General features: G+C 41.3%; 2 protein-coding genes across 2 annotated transcripts in view; one reads left to right on the plus strand and one right to left on the minus strand.

The window, feature by feature from the left end:
* wnt3 (wingless-type MMTV integration site family, member 3) overlaps window positions 1-10,433 on the plus strand; it is a 50,360-nt gene extending 39,927 nt beyond the window's left edge. The window contains exons 3-4 of the mRNA XM_034194555.1: window positions 5,538-5,803; window positions 9,490-10,433. Coding sequence (XP_034050446.1) covers window positions 5,538-5,803; window positions 9,490-9,969 — 746 coding nt within the window. The 3' untranslated portion in view covers window positions 9,970-10,433. The remainder of the gene's footprint in view (window positions 1-5,537; window positions 5,804-9,489) is intronic.
* A 7,212-nt stretch (window positions 10,434-17,645) lies between these two features.
* Window positions 17,646-18,774, minus strand: part of LOC117531447 (vesicle-fusing ATPase-like) — a 63,399-nt gene continuing 62,270 nt past the window's right edge. Inside the window, 1 exon segment of the mRNA XM_034194554.1 lies at window positions 17,646-18,672. Within this exon segment, the coding sequence (XP_034050445.1) occupies window positions 18,642-18,672 (31 nt within the window). The 3' untranslated portion in view covers window positions 17,646-18,641.

Below are 18,774 nucleotides of genomic sequence, written 5' to 3' on the forward strand. Positions count from 1 at the left end.
ATAAATGCTTTAAATGCAGGAATGGATGAATATTAACAAATGAAGCTGACCACACAAAACATCAATATTTTTTGGGCTCACACAGCCTGCTTTGAAATAGAAGTCAAAGTACCTACAAGGCTCACTGCACTGTTTTTCAATAAGCATTTTTGACATCGCCCCAACTTTTTCTGATTTTGGGTTGTACATGTAAGTTGTTACTACACCAAGTCCAGAGTGTAACACAAAATGCGTAACAGAAACAACACACAGGTGTCGTGTTCAGGGCTAAATCATAAAGGTAGAGGTTTGTGTGCTGCAAATGCGGGTGCTCATTGGAAATTAATTAGGCTGTGAGTCAGAAGGGTAGATATCTGGGCACCGTGAGGAGACCAACCTCCTCAGTCAAATAAAAGGGAGAGGGGAGGCCAAATGAGATTACAGGCAATAGAAAAGGGCCGGGGGGCTCCGCTCAACCCCTACTGTGCATGAAGACCAGTACGCGCTTCACACAGTCCAGCTCCCACGGACGCCCCATTCACACGCCCTTTTGACTCTGTCATGAAAACAGGCCAAAAGGGGATCGCTTCCAACGTAGCCAGTAAGCACTTTGGGATGGGGAAGGAAGGAAAAAGGGAAGGAGAGGAGTGCATCTCACTTGAGGGGAGATGAGGGGATGTGGAAATGTTCAAATTGGCGAAAGGACAGTGACCATCTACCAGACCCGCCTTAAGGTGGGCACTGGCTATGATGTGTCTGTTGGTGGATGCCCGGAGAACGTTGGGGTGATTGAGGTCCTGTGGTGGGTAGAGGTGTAGGGGATTTCAACTCAGGGTGTTAGGAGGAGTGACTTGGAAGGGAGTTGGGGGGGGGGGGTAGTTTCGGGAATGCCAGCTTCAGGCAGAGCAGCTCTGTGGGGGCGCGAGTCGCTGGGCCCTTTGTGTGAATAATACAGTGTGACACAAGGGAAACAAAAGCGGATTGATGGGCCCAGCAGGTAGCAGGAGCAGCGCTAGCCTTGGCGACCAGCCAGAACTCCAGCGGCCCAGAGCTCACAGGCCCCTGTTGTGGAGGACCCAGCAAGTTTCGCCAGGGTGAGCAGTGATGCCCAAAGTGAGGAGAGTGTGTCATCCAATCGAGCAAAAACTCAAAGGGGATTTTCACCAGAATGGTATCCTTTTGCTTGGATGTACCACTTAGACTTGTATTTCTATAAACCACATCACTCACCTGACATTTCACAATAACTGTTGATGTACAATATAAAACTGATATTTTTATGAATTATTGATTTTTTGTGTCACAGATTAGTCAGATTGTGACTGTCAGTCACAGCTTAGCCAGAACCTAAAAGGGCACATCTTCAAATTACTTACCAACATCTAAACTTTTTAACAACCAGTCAAACCAGTTTATGTCAAATAATAATGGCCAGTTAAAATCCAGTAGACATGATCTTACTTTTGCCGTAGAGCTGGTTTAAACCAGGGTAACTCTCATTTGGTTAGGACTATTTAACCTTAGGTAATAAGAGATTTTAAAAATTCATTTTAAACAATTCTCTACTTGATCTAAAAGAGTCAATCAAGCCGATTTACCTCAATCCCAACAGAAAGGCAGTAAATCGTAGTTGTGAAGCTGGAACAAGTCAAAATGGTTATTTTTGTCTTGATAATCAGGTCTGGTCTGGGAGCAAAATGCATACTTTGTTATATATGTGCTTGTAGTCTGAACAGCTTAATCAAATCCAGTAACATTGTTAAACTAGAGCACCGCACTCCTAGAGTGCAAACCTCTGCCAACACTAGTTTCAAATTTCACAAATTTTTATCTTGGAAAACACTTTCAAGGTCAAAGTCCTGTTAGAAATGGCTTTTCATACGCTAAAATATAATGTAAAATATATATCAAAAGGGCTTTTCAATGTTAAAATCAAATATCCCTGAGATCCACAATACGGATCAGATAGTGCCAGATTGCACCTCACTTTCAAATATGAGAGTGATTGGGGCATGTAAAATATACATTAAATGGGCTTTTCAATATTAAATTCAAATGTCTACAAAATAAACAATCCGGATCAGATCTGGATCAAACTTTGTCAAGTGATAGTGAGTGCCAGTCTGCACCTCACTTTCAAATATGAGCGTGATTGGGGCATGTTTCATTAAGATATAATGTAAAATATACATTAAATGGGGTTTTCAATGTTAAATTTAAATGGCCACAAAATCTGTAATCAGCATTAGTTTTGGATCAAACTTTGCCATTCGATAAAGGATACCATCCTGCATGACTCTCAAATATGAAAGAAAGTGTCCACAAAAGTGTCCACACTGAGGCACCAGTGTGATGAGTCATGCTCCGAGAAGTGCACCACAGTTCCAATAGCTGATGTTTCCTCACAACTGTAACAAGGTGAGGTCCGGATTGAAAAAATGTTCCCACTAGCTTGGCTAACGGGGAATTCCCCTTTGGCTGACCTGGTAGAGTTCTGGTATTTAGTTCGAGCAGTCTGGGGTTCGATCCCACCGCCGTCCTGGCCACAAAAGTCCTTCGGTCACAACCAGCGTTGTCGGCAGGATGTGGGTAGTCACAGAACATGCTTAAATGCACCTGTGACTTTGGGATGAAGTTAAAAATGGTGGAGAGATATGTAACAAGGTGAAGTCCGGATTGAAAAGATGTTCCCTCTAGCTTGGCTAATGGGGAATTCCCCTTTGGCTGACCTGGTAGAGTTCTGGTCTTTAGTTCGAGCAGTCCGGGGTTCAATCCCACCGCCGTCCCGGCCACAAAGGTCCTCCGGTCACACAAAGAAAACGTTACATTTCGTCTGAGTCAACAGACATAAGTTACCGCTTGTTTAGCACAATGTCATCCCAGCGGTACCCAAGCACCCTCCAAAGAGACCTGGTATCAAAGGCATCAGTCGTCACCTTAAGTCACTGGTTACGAACAGAATAACAAGAATTATTTCAATTAGAGAGGTGTCTGTCTGTCATTGTTGTCTCATAGAAATCACATAAAACTTATTTACTGAAGGGCTGAGAGGTCGAAAGATGTGTACGGCGTAATTGGATACTTAATTTTCACAGGACATCATCCAGAAGGACAAAAACATTACGGCAATTAAGCAGCAATTAAACAAAAGTAAGGACCAGAAATTATATTATATGACATATTTAATGACATTGCACTGCAAGTCAGTGCAAGCTACAGTTTATTCTCACATTACTTGTGGTCTGACCATTCCAAAAATGTATTGTTTTGTAAATCTAACAAAAGTTCAACATTACATTTGTAACCACGGTGACCCTGAGTAATATTTAAAAATGATTCTCAGCATTTCTGACAACATCTTCAGCAATGAAGAAGTGCAGCAGTACAGAACACGTGACAGAGCCCAAAAGCAGAGTCCCTGTAGTGACATCAGCCCATTGTGAGTTTGCCAGGAGGACCGAACGCTCAGTGGGATCTCAGTGACCTCCTGTCATCCCTGAGGTGTGCCGCTTTACATCTGGATAGTGTTTCAGGAATGCTGAACACCCCCTTCACGACTCGTCCGTGTTCAGAGCCCAAGGCCTTCTGCTGAAATCTAGCAGCTTGTCGGCCCGTTTCTTTCTTCCTTTTTTTTTTGTTTTGCGCTGAGGGATGGAGTTGCGCCTCCTTTGAAAGCAACAGCTTATTATGCAACCAGACACCATTGTTTCTCAATCACAGCACACTTACCGTGGCTCGCCCATTAAAACACCAATACTTTGGTTGTGCACATGCAACAAAGGAATTAGATAGAATTTCATCACTTACAGATGCACTTAATTGGCTTTTTTTTAAATGACCACTGAAAAAAAATTACATTTTGCAAACCACAATGGCCAGATATTTGGGAATTTTGTTCCTGCAGCCACTAATGACAAATTTTACACCATAACAACTATTTGTCAGGAGTCTGATGAATCTTATGTCAGCGTGGTTGTGACCACTGACAAAAAAGTGTTATTTTCCTTTCTTTTAAACGATGCACCTGCATGAGTAATATTTTGAGACAGCTAGTGCTGACATGATGACTAGATGAATCACAAGTTGAATAATAATGGTTAACTATTTTGACGTTATTAAGAGTTTGAGACTGTCCTGATTCAAGACTAAGATCCAGGCTTTCAGTGACTTCCTGGACTCAGCCATCAGAAGTACATCTGTAAGTGCTGAAAGTGTTGAACTTGTGCAGATGTTCGTTTATCTCAACAATGACACTTATGTCTCAGAGTCATCTGGGAAGAGCTCACGCAGTCATGAAGTTGCTAGATAGAAGTGTCTGGCAATATCAATATCTTTTCAAGACAATGAAGTTGCAAGTCTTTAAGGTTTTGGCCCTTCTTGTCTACCTGTTAGGCGTAGACAGGTATTCCTGTATGGTTGCAAAACTTGGATGGTAACTAGTGATCTAAGGCAGCCGCTGTCTCTTCAGAGGATCCTTGGGTACCACTGGTATGACTTTAGTCAAAACATTTACTACATTCTGGCCATGCGGTGTGTTTCTCTGGATGTGATCCAGTATGCAGGTGCCTCAGTGTTGGGAACCCCAACAAGTGGAGAAGGCCAAGGGAACACCCACGCTTCACCCAGCCACTTTATTAGGCACATCTGTTTGATTGCTTGCTAACACAAATAGCCAATAAACCAATCACATGGCAGTAACGCAGTGCATTTAGACATCTAGATGTGAAGACAACTGATGAAGTTCAAACCGAGCATCAGAATGGGGAAGAAAGGGGGTTTAAGTGACTGTACGTGGCATGGTTGTTGGTGCCAGACTGACTGGTCTGAGTATTGCAGAAACTGTGGATATACTGGGATTTTCAGGCACAACCACATCTAGAGTTTATAGAGAATAGTCCGAAAAAGAGAAGCTATCAAGTGAGCTGCAGTTATGTGGATGAAAATGCCATGTTAATGTCAGAGGTTAGAAGAGAACGGGCAGACTGGTTGAATGGGCGACTGCGTGATGCCGTCATGTCAATATGGACCAACATCTCTGAGGATTGTTTCCAACACTTTGTTGAATCTAAGCCATGAAGAATTAAGGCAATTCAGAAGGCAAAGGTCCAACCCGGTACTAGCAAGGTGTACCTAATAAAGTGGCTAAAATCTGAAATGGGCACCATGTGGAGGTGTTAATGCAAATGACAAGACTGGTTTCCAGATTCTACTTGCTCTAATCATTCCAAAACTGTTTAATTTTTCAAATCTACCAAGATCTTGAACCAGATTAAATAAATAGTGAACCTGACAATATTGTGGAGAGACAAAGGAGAAGCATGTCAACATCATTCACTCCCCCACCACCCCTTTTTTTTTTAAAGGAGTGAATACCAGCACAAAAATGTGCCTTCTCAAAGATGAAATATTGCTTTAAAGAGATTACCACCTGAGGACATCCCTTTCAAACCCTCTGTCTGGATGTCGACAGAACTAATGACTGCTCCTTTCCACGTTTAACAGACGTACGACTGACATATCCTCTCTCTGTCTTGTTTTCTCCTGTACTTTTCTCTCAGCGACTAGGGAGTCAGCATTTGTCCACGCCATTGCTTCAGCGGGCGTTGCGTTTGCAGTGACGCGGTCCTGCGCCGAGGGCACGTCTACTATGTGTGGCTGTGACTCGCAGCACAGGGGACCTCCAGGAGAGGGCTGGAAGTGGGGCGGCTGCAGTGAGGACGCAGAGTACGGGGTGCTGGTGTCCAGGGAGTTCGCCGACGCAAGAGAGAACCGGCCAGACGCTCGTTCAGCAATGAACCGGCACAACAACGAGGCGGGACGCACGGTAAAAACGTCAGCAAACATAGCACTACATAAAACTGAACAGTCAATAGATCGTATTTGGTAGAACAGGTGTGACACTGATCAGACAACGTGGTTGGTAGTTCAAGAGCTGCACGTAAAATGTGTGTTTCTAATAAGCGCGTATTCCACAATAAGCTACAAAAGAGGCTGAAAACTGAATTTGCGAGAGCCTGGCTAGAGTGACGGTTTTCATGAGAGGAAAAAACCCAGCTGTGGCATTCAATGGCTCAATGAAAACACTTATTTTGCATCTTTTTTTTTTCTTTTCTTTTTTTAATCGGCATCCTGAAAATACCGTTAAACCTTTGCACAAATCTGCAATGGAAACTCAGCTAGTGGTAAGGAAAAAACTCTGTCTTATTACAGGAAGAAACCTCAAGCAGATCAGAATCAGTGGAGTGACCATCTGCTTTGGCCATGCTAACAAATAAAACAATGAAATTGTCAGAACATGTGACCACATGTAGACTACAGTCAAAAACTAGATTTCCAGCCAAACAAACTGCACTAGTTAATCTCATTGCATCAAAACCAGATGCCTCACTGAAATTAAGAAATTCTCTAGTCATCCAAGTTCGGGGATTTAAAAGCTCCCGTGTAGACTGAAGGCATGATCTAATGCGTGTCACCCCATCCATTAAGCCCTGATGCTCTTCTGCTGATCCACACTGAGCAGATATATAATCAAATACCTCACACTTTTGTAAAAATAGAATGGAAATATTTTTGTTTTGTTGTTTTAGATGACTACCTGCACATACAGGCACAGATTTGACTCATTCACACATTTCTTTCTGAAGATCAACAATTGACTGTGAAAGCATCTCAGCAACATCTCTGCTTTCATGTCAACATTGACAATCAAACAACCCAAGTGAGTGGAGATGAAAAACTGGGAAATCCACTTGGCAACACAACAAGCCTTTCATCCGACAGTACACAGGAGCTGCAGGACATCACATCACCTGGGCTTCTCATAATCCATTATTTGATCCCTCAGGCCAAGTGGTGGCATGACAAGCACACAGAATGATGTCATTCATCCACTTACGCCCAGCCCTCGCACCCCAGCTCACCCAGAGGTGCCACAGCCACTTGCATCAGTCCCAGCTGGGGGGAATTCTCAGCTAAATATAGCTGAGAATTAAAGCAGAACCAGATCAAAACACAAATATAAAACCCTCGTGATGCTGAGCCAGCGCCTTCACACCTGCGTGACTCTTAAAGAAACCTCAGCCGGTGACAGAGTGTTGTTCTTGGCCTGCCGTGTGCATGTTTAGTGGTTTTGTTTGCAAATTTTTGAAAATTAAATTCCATCACAAAAAACAGTCATTAAAACAAGTCCAGTTCAGCTCATTTAGTTACAAGAATTTTAAGGCAACACAACAAGAAGCACTTGAATTCCCAATTGTCCAACCACGGAACCCTAAACCTTTGATAAAAATGTTTTAGATGCAAATTATCAGCTTAAACTAGCGCACTGCCCGTGGGGATCCACAGGCTCGTGTTTATAAAATAGGTAGCTGACATTTTTTCAAGGGTAATAAATTATGGAAAGTTTCTATAATGAGTTTGAATGGTGTGTGAGTCCAGAATTTTTAGAACCTCAAATCTTAGACCTCAACAGATTTAAACTCTTTTATTTCCTGTTCATTACATAATTTATGTTAATTTACTGTCTTAATGTATTTAGAAATGGTTTGGGTTGTTGTTGTATACACACTATTATTATTATTATTATTATTATTATTATTATTATTATTATTATCAGTATTTTATTTTATTATTACTTCTATTTTGTCATTTGATTTTTAAATGGACCACAATGGAAATATGCGTTTTCACTTTCTTGTGTCATCCATGTATTTTTGATATCTTTATAATTATATAATGTAACAACATTGAACTTACTAATTAAAATCACACACACATATATACACACACACACACAAACACACACAGAGGCCACTTCGCTTTTAACATAAAGATGATTTAGCGTCTCCTGGTGGAATGGTGTGTGAAACCAGAACGTAATTATCAATATCCATTGTTCACCGTTGTTAGCTAATATCCCTAATTTCTCCCAAAACATTAGTCCTATCAGCTTTCCATTTTCACGGCGTTCATCCTTGACCCAAAATACATCAGCATGCCAAACGGTAAATGTCAGCTCTCCCCAGTTTGTCCATGATTGAAGCCATACACACGCACACATGCCTGCATACACACACAGAGGCCACTTGGTTATAGATATAGATTTGTTTATGTTGTAATAACATAAAAACACTCTGAATACAAATCATTCTCAAGTAATTACTGATCAAAAAAATTTGTCCTCATTAATATGTGGTTCAAATAAACTCAAAATATAATCAGATGGCTCATCTACTCCCCAAGGGATACCTATGGTGTAAGTCTTAAGGGTCTGCCATGCATTGTTGAGTTATTATGCTCACAAAACAAACCCCTTCATCCTCTTTAATAAATAAACATGCCAACCAAAAACAACCCTAAAACCTACACATCTCTCTCTGTACCTCTGGTGTAATTATCACGAGTCTACCACCATATATAGTGGCGGTACATAACACAGCTTTAAAATTGCAGATGTTTATCACTTTGATAAAGTGCCTTTGTTCAAGTATGTCTAACAATGTGTTTCACTAGAGGAGACGTGCCGAACTGTATAACCTTTTGTTCATAAAATAGCGTTAGAAGAAGAGAAGATAGATTGTACATACACTGGACAAACCCTCCATGATTTCACCCAGAGGTTTTCTGAAGAGCAGGTTTGAAGCTGAAATGGGGCAGTTCCAAATGTTGCCATTTTGGCAGCGACTGACTCTGCCTACTTCTGGGTCAACCCATAAATGGCTAAAAATTAGGAATGTGGGGGCACTTGTGTGTGGGAGGTAACATGGCAAAGACCAAACGTGTGATGAATGTAGCTCGAATACACCCCATCTTGTCATTATCAAACAAGCTAAAGCTAACAGGGTGTTTGACAAAAGCTTATGAAAAATTATGACTGGAATATTACCTCAGTCACCATGGAGTAATAGTGGAGCTAATGTCACCAAGCTACAGACACCTGCTAAGTGCTAACATATAAGTTGAATAATACTAAAATGTCACTCAACAGAAATGCTGCAGCACCAACCTCTGAGATGGTCCAGTAGTATAATTAATTGTACAGCACTGTATATTATCGCAAACATTTGAAATAAAATTCTGATAAAGGATAAAAATGGCTACAGGCGCTAGCAGCAACTGCTAGTGGGACCTTAGACCCACCAGCAAACTAACTGTCACTCAAAGGGACCATGCATCTAATTGATAACTTAGATGGCTTAAAATAGCTGGCAGTGTATTTATTTTAATTTAATCACCTTTCCTTATTCAGCTTCTCAAGTGCTGCAATCACATTATGAGGTCATGAGCGGGGAAACTAGCTATATGAGACCAAAATGTTTTTGTACAAAGCTGTAAATATCTTATTTCTCCTGTGACGTTGGAAACTTTAACATGAGTGTCTGTGAAGAGTGAATCACTTTTGGAGCATACCCCAAGTAGCCATTCAAGGAACTGCAAGATTTGGCACTTCGATGTTGGCTTCATTTTTCAAACACTGCTGCAAAGTAAACACACATTTTCTGTGTTTTGCAGACCATCCTCGACCACATGCACCTGCGCTGTAAATGTCACGGCCTGTCTGGAAGCTGTGAGGTGAAGACATGTTGGTGGGCGCAGCCGGACTTCCGTATGCTGGGCGACTACCTGAAGGACAAGTATGACAGTGCCTCAGAGATGGTGGTGGAGAAGCACCGCGAGTCGCGTGGCTGGGTGGAGACACTGCGTGTCAAGTACGCCTTCTTCAAGCACCCCACCGAGCGCGACCTGGTCTACTACGAAGGCTCGCCCAACTTCTGTGAGCCCAATCCAGAGACGGGCTCGTTTGGGACGCGAGACCGCGTCTGCAACGTGTCGTCGCACGGCATCGAAGGCTGTGACCTGCTCTGCTGCGGCCGCGGCCACAACACGAGGACTGAGAAGCGCAAAGAGAAGTGCCACTGCATCTTCCATTGGTGCTGCTACGTCAGCTGTCAGGAGTGCGTGCGCGTCTATGACGTTCACACGTGCAAGTGAGAGAGGCACGTGATTACAGACAGACAGCCTGTCGGACTACAAGTGCTGCCCACCAACCTCTCACCCAACCCCAACTCATGCATGGTCGTCATACTCCCCCCCACACACACACAAACACTCATTTGCACGCACGCACATGTAGGTCAAAAGGGTAACAGCACATCAGAAATGGAGCTTGATAGTCCTTTTCAGCCTTTTGTGTGAAAACTCTGCACTAGAATCTGTTTTCTAAACCACTACTCCCTAGAAAGTATCCTGCATTGACCAGACGAGGTGTGTTCCTGTGGGATGAAGCCTGATTTGTCTTGTGCCACTTATCCCTAATCCTGTCCCTGCAGCATTGGCCGTGTGACCCTCCCTCCTTTATTTATTTCACCCCTTCCAACGCCAACACAATGTTTGTGGGAAACACAGTAACACTTTTTACATGTGAGATTAATGCAGAAAGAAAGAAAGAAAAGAAGCTTCATTTAACTAACAAATGTCCTCTCCGGCCTCCTGGCCGGGGTTATTAAAACCAACCTCGACATACTGAACACAGCGGCGGCTCCAGGAAACCACCACTTTGTAACTACTGAACTGAAAACTGCAGACAGGAACTGGAAGTGCCAGAGTCGTGTCTCATAAACTACTGAACTGACGAATTCCTTCGTTTTGCTGTTCCCCGCTACACCACTCGATAGAGATGCCTGGAAATATGCTATGCTACAGATTTTAGAGGGCTACATTTCTGAAATATTATAACTGGGACTGGCGGTATGCAGGCAAACAAACACACGCATTCCACTGCCAACAATACACGTGTAAATGTTTAAATGTTTGCACTATCAGGTTAGAAAAAAACTCCAGGTGGGATATATTGAAGTGTTGTTTATCAGAGCAAATTTAGCCAAGCACATCCTCCAACTTTGCTCTTATTTTCACCTTGCAAATTGGTCACGAGTTCCATGTTTTCAAACTACTGGGCAGTGATTAATGTTTTTCTGGAAATTACCTGGTTTATTATCATTTATACAGAATGTTACATCAGTATGATTCATTTCTACTACTGATGGGTTGGATTAAAGAACAAGCTAAACCTGATTAAGTTAGCCAGTTGGGTAATTCCCATCAGTTGTAGCTGACCAAATGACCTTAAAATTTACAGCTGTTTCATTTACACATTGAAGTCTCAAAGGAGATTTAGCAACCTTAAAGGACAAATTAACTTTTTAAAAACCTTTGACCAATTAGCAATCAAGCATCAGAGTGCACTACTCACCATTTACAATTGCGTTGTATAAGAGAAACCCCTTTTTCTACAAATTCCTGAAGAGAAAATACATGGGTGTAAACGGAATATCTTTAGCGGAGCTTGAAATGAACTCAAACTTTGTTTTTCTTAACTGTTAAACAGTCATAGTCTCTCATCTTCAACCACTTATCTGGGATTGAGCCACAGGGGCAACAGCTCCAGCAGGGGACCCCAGACGTCCCTTTCCCGGGCCACATTGACCACCTCTGACTGTGGGACCCCGAGGCCTTCCCAGGACAGTGTGGAGATATAATCTCTCCACCTAGTCCTTGGTCTTCCCTGTGGTCTCCTCCCAGTTGGATGTGCCTGGAACCCCTCCCTAGGGAGGCACCCAGGGCGCATCCTTACCAGATGCCCAAACCACTTCAGCTGGGTCCTTTCAACTCGAAGGAGCGACTCTACTCCGAGCTCCCCACGGATGACCGAGCTTCTCACCCTATCTTTAAGGAAGACACCAGCCACCCTCCTAAGGTTTCCCATTTCGGCAGCTTGTACCTGTGATCTAGTTCTTTCGGTCATGACCCAACCCTCATGACCATAGGTGAGAGTAGGAACAAAGACTGACCAGTAGATCAAGAGCTTCACCTTTTGGCTCAAGTCTCTTTTCATCACAATACAATAGAACAAATGCAATACCGCCCCTGCTGCACTGATTCTCCAGCCAATGTTTTAGTCAAATATGACTAAAACAGTCATAGCACTGTTATTAATGCATTCTGGCGTCTTATGATGATTTGGAACCAAGATTTTGAACTGGATCAACTTACAAAAATGACCAGAAGCAGTTATAACGGACAAAAACAAAACCAGAAACTTTACATTTTTAATGTTCTGTAATAGAGAAATGTTTATTTGAAATAATGGCAAGCAATTAATAACAATTTATTATTATTTTGTTACAAATTCAAACATTTTCTCCTTGTAGTAACTTGGTGAATGGCGAAGAAATTAACCCGTGGCAGGTGATTAAAGCAAAAGTGATTTTGTCTCCCTGTCAAACCAGAGGGGGTAAATATTGTGTTACACAGCTTATTCTTGGTCTTCAACATCAAATTCATCAATGTTTGATGGACAGGTTGACTTGTAAAGAGGAATAATGTTGGAAATAATTAGCTAGCTCCAGTTATGCTAAACAGTGTGCCCAGCATAACCTAACATGTTAACCGCAATAGTGATAGTGTATGTCCAATCAACTGAATTTACCCCAAGTGGACTCCAATTAAGCTGTAGAAACATCTCAAGGATGATAAGTGGAAACAGGATACACCTGAGTTCAAGTTTGAGCTTCACGGCAAAGGCTGCGTACATGTGATTTCATCCATCCATCCATTTTCTTCCGCTTATCCTAGGTCAGGTCGCGGGGGCAGCTCAAGCAAACCCGCCCAGACCTCCCGATCCACACACACCTCCCCCAGCTCCTCCGGGGGAACCCCAAGGCGTTCCCAAGCCAGCTGAGAGACGTAGTCCCTCCAGCGTGATCTGGGTCTTCCCCGGGGCCTCCTCCCGATGGGACATGCCCGGAAAACCTCTCCAGCGAGGCGTCCAGGGGGCAACCGGAAAAGCTGTCTGAGCCACCTCAGCTGGCTCCTTTCGACATGGAGGAGCAGCGGCTCGACCTCGAGCTGCTAGATGTGATTTCTTATTTTTAATACATTTGCAAAAAAACTTTTTTCACTTTGTCATTATGGGGTATTGTGTATAGGATTTTGAGGGATAAAATAAATTTCATCCATTTAGGAATAAGACTGTAACATTAAAAAAAACATTCAAAAAGTGCAGCGCTGTGAAAAGTTTCTGGATGCACTTTGAGATGCTAGCATTATCTTGTTGCCATTCTGAGGCTACAGTGACCCCATTCAATCTTTCCGACACAAATTTTTCAATAAAGTATTCCAAACGTTAGTAGAGCACTCAGACGCTTGAATGCTAGCAATGTTCTAAAGCAAGGTTGCAAAAAAGTAAAATTATACTTTAATATTAAAGTATTTGAACTTGAATTTCCATACTTTCATGTCAGAATTTACTCAGCAGCAAATCACTTATCGCTGTGGCTTGTAAAAAAAAAAAAAAAAGAAGATGAGGAAAGGGGACGCGTGACGACACGTGGACACCAGAGGGCTGAGAGGTTTCTGACTGCTTGCACATCCTTTCTTTCCTCCGTATTTCCTGTAATTAGACAGTTGAGGTTTTTAAGAAGTCTGATGTATGAACTTGTTTCTTGTCAGTGCAACACAAAAACATTCCAGCCTCACTGTGCTCACGTTTGAGATACTGGAAGCACATTATACTTTAATTTAAACAAAATAGTTTAATATATTTTTATGGACAGCACAGTGAAGAGCAGCAGGAAAAAGACAGATGTGCAACAAAGGTATCAGGAATCGAACGGAGCACATTGCAGGCCACAACATTATTATTGAGTGTTGAGTAAAACAACTTCAGCAAACGGAATTGTTTTAAATGGACAAAAATGACCTTAATCCATGCTTTTACACTAGGCAAGGAAAAAAAAAAGTTGCAAAATTGCAGCAGGAGCTGGATAATCTATTTGGTCTGATGATGGTGAGAAACTGAGGTTTCCACGCAACACGTTCTGGAAGTCCCACCTGCTTCCCGTTAATTATATTCAGCAACAAGAACACGTTATCCACTAGCCTGCAGGCTCTCTTTGTGCGACACAGCTTAGCATTGGCATCGTCTCTGACCTGGGCCTAACTTTCGGTGTTCAGTTCCTGCACCCCCACCCCATCCGACTCCCGCTATATCCAAAGTTTTGTACAAATGTTTTAAAGTGAATAATACCCTTTTTATTTTATAATCATAAATGTTATGTTTTTATAAATATTATTTATTATATAATGTATATATCTGTATGACTGAACTAAGATTATATATTTGAAGAACAAAACGCCTGTGTCATTCTTTTGTGTCAAACACAAAAAAAAAAGGGGGGGTAACAATATTTGTATCCATATTACACATACATAGTATTGATACGTGCAGTATATAGAACAGAAGCATCACATACCTTACTGAATGTGTTAGTTAATTGTACCAACAGTGAGGTCGACAGCAATCTGACATTGGAGCCCAGTGACCTTGACCTTCACTCAAATAATCCACCTAAGTGTGTGCCACATTTGATCCAAATCGGGTTGACAATCAAATTCCTTGACCTTAACCTTTCAAATCCAAAATGAACTCTTGAAGGAAAACTTCAGAGTCAACCTTCATTGCCATACCGTTTGGTAGAAATCAGCAAAAGTACCTGGGCGGAGTCAGACAACAAACAGGATGATGTGATCTTGGCCCCCCCAATGAATGACCTCTGACAAATTTAACCCTGCTGGGCAGAACTCACTTCCATGTGTTTGCCAAGTTTGGTACAAACTGGAGTTACAAAGTCATATTTTGGTCTTGGACCCCAATGAGTGACCTCTGGGAAAATTTGATCTTGCCTGGGCAATTCTAGTATGCCAAGTTTGGTGGACATCAGAGTGAAACATCTAAATTTTGACCTTTGACCCCACTGACGGTGACCTTTGCTGGGGCTGGCGGTCATCCACATGTCAGGTTGGGTACAAATCAGCCAAAGGACCTGAGGAGACAAATGTATCAAAAATATCAAAATCCAAATCTCACCTTTGCTTCAAAGAACAGGTTACTAAAAATAGCTACGACAGGCTAATCTAAGAAAAACAGCAGAGGGCAGTAGCGTATTCAACCTGTTTGTTAAATCCATGTTTTTAACTACATGTTTTCACCAGCATTTATCAGTTCTAACAGGACATAATTATCAGAGGAACTCCATGAATGGGTTAACCTTGGGTACGGAAAGGGGTTAATATACTATGGGGTAGAACCAGACACAGGAACAAATTTATTCATTTGTTCTAGCATTGTAAGATTGGACTCTTGTTTCTTTTAAACATTTTAGCCACTTTCTCAGGATCAACAATAAAAAGAAGTGCACAATGACAAAAATCTGTAACATCAACCAACTACACGATAAGAAAAGTGTGTAATGCCATTTTGATCCTCATATGTGAATTCAGAAAATGACCTCTTGGATCAAATTAGAACCTCATATGGAGCTGACATTCAGTCGGTCACAGTTTGGTAATAAACAAGGACAATTAGCGCGCAACTGCTACCAGCATACAAGTGAGAAGACGAGATCTGTCCAGAAGTTTCAGTTGGCCAGGAACCGTCTTAACAACTGAGCTCTCACTGATTTGATACTGTAAAAGGTCAAGGTTGACACCCTTTGAACTCATGTGACAGAGCTGTGAGGTGAACTTACAGCACAAATATTTTCGGTGTGCAACAATTTGATGTTGAGTAATCACATAATGGAGGAACAGATGGACACACAGCAGTTGGTGCCAATGATGATTCATTGATGTAAAAATGCTTTAGGAGAAACCTTTGATAAATACATTTTTATAACAATCAGACTTTATCACCTTCTATACTCAAAGAAATACTGCAAAAATAAAGTGCAGGTTCTTCCACAAATGCACTTTTATTCCAGTCAACTGTAATATTTTAACAAAAAAAAGATAACTGACACTTCATCATTACAAAAAGATAAAAAGGCACATTTTTATTTGACACCACTAATATTTAAAAAAAAAGTTCCACACCAAATTTTGTATAGAAGTCACTCTTGCACACAGCTGAATTTCAATTGCTTAATTTTTTTGTTGATACTGAAAGATTTTACACAACACACAGTTATTACTGTCATATTTGTCCAGTACTGTTGACCTCCTGGCATTTTGTGAACAGTGCTTTGGGAGCCTATAATTCAATGTGTGGCCAACATTTTCACAAAAGAAAATGGAGAAAAATAAAAAAATAAATGAAATCCTGAATAAGCACGATGAGGTAATTTGTACACAGTCAAAACAGCAAAATATATTTTTGAGTCAGTGGCCCAAACTAACTATTGGAGTCAATAGTAAGCCCCTTCGGCTGCTGCCTTGTTTGCACTCGGGGTCGCCACAGCAAATCCAAAGTGGATCTGAGAAGTCAACGCCATATATATATATTTTCTGAAACATCATCATGGATGGACCAAGAACATGATGAACAAACTCCTCTGAACAGGTTTTTCCGCTGTAGTGCACGGTGACTTTCTTCACTTCTTCAGAGCTCATTGACAAACCTGAACACAGATTTCACATGAACAAATCCAAAGTTGCAAAAGAAACATTTTTTTTTGTACAATCTCATTATGTAAGGTTGGAAAGACTAGCAATCATTGACCCACAATGAGATAGTCGACTAGCTGGGTAAGTGAGATTTGTGAATGCCATGTTTTCAACTTGTAGCTCTGTAGTTGGTGTTTAAAATTAAACTCAATTTCTAGTTTCACTGCTTAGATTTGACCTGAATTTATTGCCATTAGTGGTCATCGTGTTGACTGATTATCATTAGCTGTCCCAACCATATTACCATGTGGTGAGTCCCATAATTTTACTAAAAGTGTGGTCAGAGTTAAGCCGTCCACTCGCTACATGATGCCCTCACGACTGATCAATGTACCATGCAAACATATTTCAGAAGAAAGACAGAACAACACTGCACAGCCTGCCCATCTGTGACTGATGCAGAGCTCCATTGTGAGGGAGAATTCTATTATTCAGCACTAAATATTATACTGTGTGAGCAAAAGACAATTACTTGGCATGTTTGATTCATTTATGCTCATGATGTGTATCTGCACCATGCCAAATTGCCAAACACAGAGTTGAGCTATAAAATAACACCCTGTGTGACAGATTTCATTATTTGGTTTTTATCTGGATAATAAAAAACATGGAAATGGGAGATTTTGTTTGCTCAGAGAGGAAGCTGCTTGTAAACTTTTTCCTATGACTATTACAATTTATCTCATGCGCACAAATTAATCAAATCGTGGGAATGTTTTGAATGTCTATGCAGCCAGTAGCATTTACTGTATTTTTTTTCTTTTGCTTTTTAAACTCTGGAGCTCCATGTGTGTTTAACATCTATGTAACACCACACAATGCACATTATGATGGAATGGAGAAATATGGCACTGCAAAAGTTTATAACACCCTTGAATTGCAATTGTTTCGCACACCTTGTGATATGACACATCTGTACACATCCATATCATGTCATCATGTAGTGAGCGGCTGGCTTTAATATGACGACAACACATGGAGTATTGAGTCTTCAAAGTTGACACCACCAATAGCATAACAGTGGTAAGATGCGGCCCTCGCTGCCGTGCCTTTGGAAGCCAACTCAACCATGTATGTGTCAGGTTAAACTCATTTTGCACTCATTTAATTTCCCCAACATAGCACCAAAGATTAAAGTGTTCATTCAAAAGTTGTATTTATTATCCTTTTGTGAAATTAAACATGAACATTTCTGCATCACCATCAGGTATAGTCTATGCAAGCAGGTAAGGTTGATATTAAGAAATGGCATCATATATTTAGTGTTACTGAATGCATGCGTGCTCATCATGTTTCATCTCCAGTCTGAAGTCCATCTCTATCAACTCTGATTTTAAACAAACATTTAAAAAAATGGAACCAAATGTTAACACACTTTGATGTCCAGGTACCTCAAAACACTGCTTATTTTATTTTCACACAGAGGATGAGGTTGTCTGAAGCTGCGGTACAGACCGAAGCCTGAAGCTTCTGGGATGGAAAGAAGGATGCAGACAGATGAAAACTATCTGGTTTGCGTCCTCCTGCCAGCCTCTTTCAGACTGCTGTTCCTCAGCAACTGAGTGAAGAGACACAAAAGTGAGAAGAGACAGGCAGGCAAAGGAGAGACGCTGCCCCAAGAGAGCCCCCGTCTAGTCCGTGTAGTTTTAGTCGCACATTGTGCCGACTATACCATAAATCTGTGATGAAAAGCAAAAGTCTCGCTGCAAGTCAAAAAGCTTTCATCAGGTTGTGTAGCTGCTTCCTCTGAGGCATGTTTTAAATAAGTTAGCTATGTATCTTTATGTTGTCAAAAAAAATTTTAATCATACACCAACAAAACTATTTCAATGTTTGATGTTATAGTTTCTTGATACAGTCAAATTAATTTTTATTTGAAGTCATTTCTCTAGTGAACTGATTTCTTTTAGTATTCTTTGAATTTTTGTCATTTTCTATAACATAATTCCTGGCATGACATTTGTTAGTATAACTGCCATTAGATTCCAAGAAAAAAAAAACTAAAGTTTCTATTTCGTTAAACCGAACTGAGTTTGCAGAATGTTGATTTCTCAGCTCGCTCGTGACAGGAAACGTGAGGAGAAAATGTGACCAAATAACCTGCTGGGGACCAGTCTTACCATCGAAGGAAGCCTCTTTGCTGCTATATGGCTCCGCCCACTCTACATCACCATAAGCTTATTAGAACCCAGTCTGTGAGGTGGGGAAAAAAAGAGACAATATGTTAGCAAATCAAATCTATGAAATGTGTGTGATGCAAAAATGATGTGTCACTACCAAGCAGCCCAAACTGAT

Source organism: Thalassophryne amazonica, chromosome 18 (genome assembly GCF_902500255.1).
Source record: "Thalassophryne amazonica chromosome 18, fThaAma1.1, whole genome shotgun sequence".
NCBI lineage: Eukaryota > Metazoa > Chordata > Actinopteri > Batrachoidiformes > Batrachoididae > Thalassophryne > Thalassophryne amazonica.